General features: G+C 39.4%; 1 protein-coding gene across 1 annotated transcript; it reads right to left on the bottom strand.

The window, feature by feature from the left end:
- Positions 1-4679: 4679 nt before the first annotated feature.
- LOC104623425 (tumor-associated calcium signal transducer 2-like) lies at positions 4680-5576 on the bottom strand. Its single transcript, XM_010290512.1, is given in 3 exon segments — positions 4680-5154; positions 5156-5411; positions 5414-5576. Coding segments are annotated over 3 exon segments (894 nt in total).

The raw sequence follows: 5576 nt of genomic DNA, 5'->3' as shown, positions 1-5576 counted from the left end.
TTTTCCACTTAGCTTTTCTGGGTGCAACCAGACTAGCAAAAATGCTGAGATTTCTTATTTCAAGCCTTGCAAGGACAGACATTTATTTCAAACGAAACTTAGGTGAAAAAGGCTGGGTACCTATGCCACCAATACCGTTGGACCCACATGTAAAACTCTCAGTGGAAAATTAGAAATGCATTCTCATTCAGTCTTTCATTTAGATAATACAAAGTCTCCCTAATTGTTTCTGTGGTGCTTGATTTGTGCTGGAGTAGGACTGTAAGAGTGTTATTCCTCGGGGAATAGGGATCATCATGAAAATGAGATGTGAATCTTGTCAGGCTGCCCTGGCGTGTATGAAATTTTAACTAGATAAATTCTGGTACAAGACATTTTGTTAGAACTGCTGAATAATAATTATTAAAGTTCTACAAGTTGATTTTTCCTGCTCTGATAGCAATTGTAATGACTCAAGATTAATTTTAGCATTAAAAACAGAGGTAACTGTGATACTTAAAACCCTGAGGCAAATCAGTGGAAATGCTTTGGAAAGGATAATTATACCTGCATGAGGAAGACTATCTGTTTAATAGCATTAACTGGTCCAATTAAAGAGAGGTGGAGGAAGGGCCAATTTGTTTAACTATTCTCTGAAAAAGTGGTTTGATTTTTTCTAAGGTGGTTCCCCGAGGTTTAAACGTTTTAAGGACTATTAGGGGAATCTTGTATCAAGTTGTCGTTAAGTGCTTAACGTCACAGGCACGCTGGTGTTTTACCATCGAAACAAGGAGGGGCGGGGTGCATTTATGCGGCAGGCATTTTGTTTCACATCGTTAACTTAGTCTGTCCATAATCCCAGTCTAAACATCCATAAAGAGATTATTCTTCATCGGGGGTGGAGGGGAGATGGGACAAGACGACGATTCTCTTTGTTGTTGCAGAACAGCAGCCGGTTTGGCCTATTTTACCGCTGATCAGAGCTAGAGCAGTCTGCAGGCTGGCTGAATGCTGCCTAGGATCTGCTGCCACAAAGCTTTCCCTAGGATTTGCCTGCTCTAACACAAATAGTGATGTGTGTGTCTTTAAGTATAAGTGCGGGAATGCACGTGTGGAAACACACCAGGCGCAAACTAATGCAGGGATTTGGTGTCAATGCCTTCTCTAATACATACTTGCTTATGTAAAGAGGCATGGATTTTACCAGGGGGGCTAGAGGGAGCAGAGTTTAAGAGGGTTTTAATCCTTCCATGAATCCTTATCTTTCATTTCCTTGCTGTAGTGTTGGCATTGCTTCTGGCACTGTCCACAGATCTTGAGTGGTTAAAAAAGTTTTAACTGAAAGTTAAAAGCGGTGGCCATAACTGGCTTTATGCAGTTGCACAAAGGTAGTAGCACTGTACAGAAAGGGCAGTACTACCCTCTTCAGAGTCATAGCACAGAGACAGGATTTTTTTCTCTGCCAGTAGTTAGTTTGAGCTTTCTAAGGCAGCCCTTCACCAGCTGGAATTGCAGAACGTAATTTAAGAAACAGACAGCTCTACCTTAGTTAAAGCAAGCGTACCCTCTGTTATATAATCCAGGTAGGTAATAGCACAAAGGCATTCTTTCGTATCAGCTATAGGTTTATTTCTGTATCTACACACGGATAGATGCATAAATATGTATGTATTTATACCTACAGAGTATTAAGACAGCATTCCAAACCAAAACAATCCCCTGAATACATTTATGCCTGAGTAGACCCCGCAGAAACTGATAGCAGATTGATGTTAATCATATTGTTCAGGGAACTGCTTGAAAGTGCCAGTGCTGCCTAGAACATAAAGCCAGCATCACTATCACCATGCTGGTTGTACCCACAGAACCCACTGCAAAGAGTATAAAGCCTGATTACTTAAATACAACAAACACGCCATTAAAACAGGATGATGTAATCAGGAAAAGGATAACTAGAAATTTCAGAGTTAGAAATTTCTAAATGAGAATGAATAATAAAAAGCATTTTAATTTTGCAAAATTCAAAGCTTACAAGGAGTTCATTTTCTCCTTTTCAGTGAGAACATCAGCAGTGGATAGGAAGTCAAACAAGCTGAATATCATGGACTGTTACTGTAAAATACTTGATCTACCATGTGCAAAAAAGATATTAATATATAGCCCGAGAGGTGGAATGACTGGAGCAGCAGGAGAGAAATGAGTAGTTGACAGGAGCAATGGGTATGTTTGGTTTATTAAAGTCCAGATCCTACAGTAGCTTTACATAGCTCTATTTAAGTAGAATGATCTAGTCCAAAGAGAGGTTTTCTGAGCTCTGCACTGCAATTAATCTTCCCATTCTTTTGATTAATTGCAGACACATACCTTAGCACTCCTATTAAATGACCGCAGTGCATTTCCAGTCCCCTAGCAGCATGCAGGCTACTGGTGCTTGATAGCTAGCAAGGAAATAACTGTCCACAACACATGATTTTCATGGGGCAGTCCTTTAATGATTAATAAAAAATATGAATAGCACCACAACAGCCTCTCTTCTTGATCTCAGCTTCTGAAATGAAAAGCAGGAGCCAAAGCAAGATGCTGTAACTGTTACCTGTTAAGATTTTTTCAACAATTAGTCACTTTTACCTCTCCTAAACAAAATTATGCTACCATGTTTATATACTATTTTAATATAAAATCCCATCATTCACTTTGAATTTTTTTGACAGAAATGAGAAAAATGCAGTGATTTTAAAAGAATGTTGAAAGCCACAGTAAATCCCCAGAAAAGATGATAAATCTCTGATCTCTGATGGAAGAACAGCACACTATGTCAAACACATAGCTTTTATCAGCTCTGCGTAAGCTAAGAAAGTGGTTACACAAGGTACTTGGAAAATTCTTATTCTCATCTTACATTTCTTCAGCACTGAGGGCTACTCAGCTCCAGATTTTTAATTTAATCCATTTTATAAAAAGCCTAATTGCAAAATTGTGTGGAGTTAGGCTAAATTCTGAATTTTCCTATGGCTTGGGAAAACTCAGCCTAGATATTAAATTCTCACTTCATCTTCTGTCAGTACTAATACATATACTTGACTGAAAAACAACCAGCTTGGATGTGTTGCCATAAGGCACACAATAAATTATAGACCCCGCTCCAAAAGTTTTTGAGTGTATTAATACTCCTGATGCAATTGCATAAATACCTTATTTTGGGGAAATGTGATGCATCCACCCCATCCTGTGTATCCAAAGCACAAGTTTTTCCAGTAGGTAAGTGAACAAGAATGAGGTTAAATGGAGATGGTGTATGTTGAGCTAAAAATTATTAAACAAACACAGCCACCCCCCAAACAGCGTCTCTTTCTCTTCTGTATAAACAAAGGCAAAACCAGAATCAAAGCATTTTTGTTTTTTTCCTGTTGTCCTATTTATTCAGTAGAATCAAGAGGTGCATATTCAATGGTTTGCCGTAGAAGTAGCGTATTACTGACTGTTACTAGCATTACAAACTAGTAACGTTGAAACTAATCAACGGAATAAAAGAGCTGACCCTGCTGCAGTGCCTGGGTGTAACGGTCTTATTTTGAACATAAGCAGATTAGACTGATGTGACTTCAGACATCCACAGGCAGTACAGAGAATATAACTGCCAATATTTCAACCTTTAACAACTAGCATTATTTTCTTTAAAATGGCCTTCATGGTGGATATGACCTCCCAAACAAGGAGTGCAGCAGTTGAGTAGGCAGCAAAGAAGTCTGGTTCTAATGTCTTGGCCAAATTCCAACTTCAGTAATTATGCTCTGCTGTTAAATTCCCCCTGCAGCTCTACTAGAATGAAGCTCTTTTTCAGCTTGTCCTGAAGCATTGTGTAGTATTTCTGTGAAGTTGTGCAACACTGAAAATATCTCCTCCCATTAAAATTGCAAGGGGAATTTAGGTAGACAGAAAGCTATTACCAGAGTTTGAATTTGGGCAGAACACCAAGGTTAACTTACACTTGCATTGGGATCAAGGGATCTTTGCTGACAAGGAGTGTCAGACCCTTGTTAAAGAGCACAAGTGGGAATAGCTGACTGTGCTGCCTGCATACAAACTTGGAATCTCCACACCTGGAAGTGACTGCAGGAATGTTTCCTAACAAATGACTGTATAAGATACTCTACAGCACCAGAGGATTTTATCAAAACCTTATTTGGCTTTTTAAAGTAATATTTATGAAATTATTTGTTGATAAAAAAAGTTACAGCAACTTAGAAAAAAAAAAAATCCCACATTTTTAAAAAAGTCTTTACCAACAGAAAAGCAGCTCTCTCTACATAAACCAGTTTATGCCAACACAATTATTTGAATTTCAATAAGTAGATATCCCAAGAGCCACTCAAAGAGTATTTAAGCAAGCTTGAATCAGGCCTGCAGTACTAGTGAAAGCATTCTGTTATACTGAAAAGAGAGCTGTAGCAGTTTTCTTAGCCTCTATATTGAGACTTATTAAAAATATTTAGGTAACTGATTCTCAAATTAGTTTATAACCAAACCCCAAAAAAGTAATTCTCACTAAGCGAGAATAATTTAGAACAATCACTGTACAAATTCCTGTAGAAAGGATAAAACCTCTCCAAATCCACCCACATACACTGAGGCTGTTTGTATTTTGTGCTTGCTTTTTTTCTTTCCTTTCTTCCTGTTGTTGCCTTTCTTCTTTTTTCAGATCAGGGCAGTGGTAAGCTTAGTGCTCTTATTTCACCCATTTCTTTAATCTCAACTTTCTCATATTTTCTTGTCCACAGCCACCTCAGAATAACCAGCAGAGTGATGCCAAAGCCAGCAGCCAGCATCACCACAGCACTAATGCCAGCAACCAGTTGTCTCATGCAAAACTCTGGTGGCTTTTCATTAACATAGTAAATCCATATTTTTTCAATATCCAGAGCATCTCCATTGATGGAGACAGTGCATGTACTGTTAGCATGAAATAGGGAGTCATCTCCCGTATCTCTTCCAAGGTAATGGGCTACATCAGCTATATCTACATCACACCTAGATTTCTCAGAGTCATGCTGGTTCGGGCAGATTTGGATAATTGGGGAATCATATTTAAAGATTGAGATGTACTTGGGGTGGTTTGTATCGCCTCTCAAATGTTTCAGGGCGTTTGCTACATCGGAAGCATCGAAGGCACCTTTCTTTGTGCCTCAGTTCAATGTAGATCCAGCTTGTTCTAACTAGTTCACCACAACTCAGGCTTTTGTCACCCTTTTCGGTTCTCCTTACTCCAGCAGTGTTCACACACTAGCAAGTATCAATTTGATTGCACTGCCTGGCTTTGAAGATACCACTGTCCTCGCAGTCTGGATTGTAAATGCCATCATTATCTAACAGCCCACGAGGATGGCCCCAGAAGTGCTCCTCCTTCAGGGGGATCATTTCTGCCTTCATCAGCAAAGAGCTGAACAGTCTACCGTATGATTTGAGCCTACCAGCATGCGCGTGCAGTTCCCAGATCTGTCCTGGGCCGTCCGCTTGTTGGTCACACAGGTACAGTTGTTCTGCACTGATGAAGCTACGACCAGAATCAAACCCAGCAAAACCCCAAACAGATGCTCCAT

Source organism: Phaethon lepturus, unplaced genomic scaffold, assembly GCF_000687285.1.
Source record: "Phaethon lepturus isolate BGI_N335 unplaced genomic scaffold, ASM68728v1 scaffold28267, whole genome shotgun sequence".
NCBI classification, from domain to species: Eukaryota; Metazoa; Chordata; class Aves; order Phaethontiformes; family Phaethontidae; genus Phaethon; species Phaethon lepturus.
The sequence above is the reverse complement of the archived record's forward strand: the minus strand, read 5'-3'. Positions and strand labels throughout refer to the sequence as shown.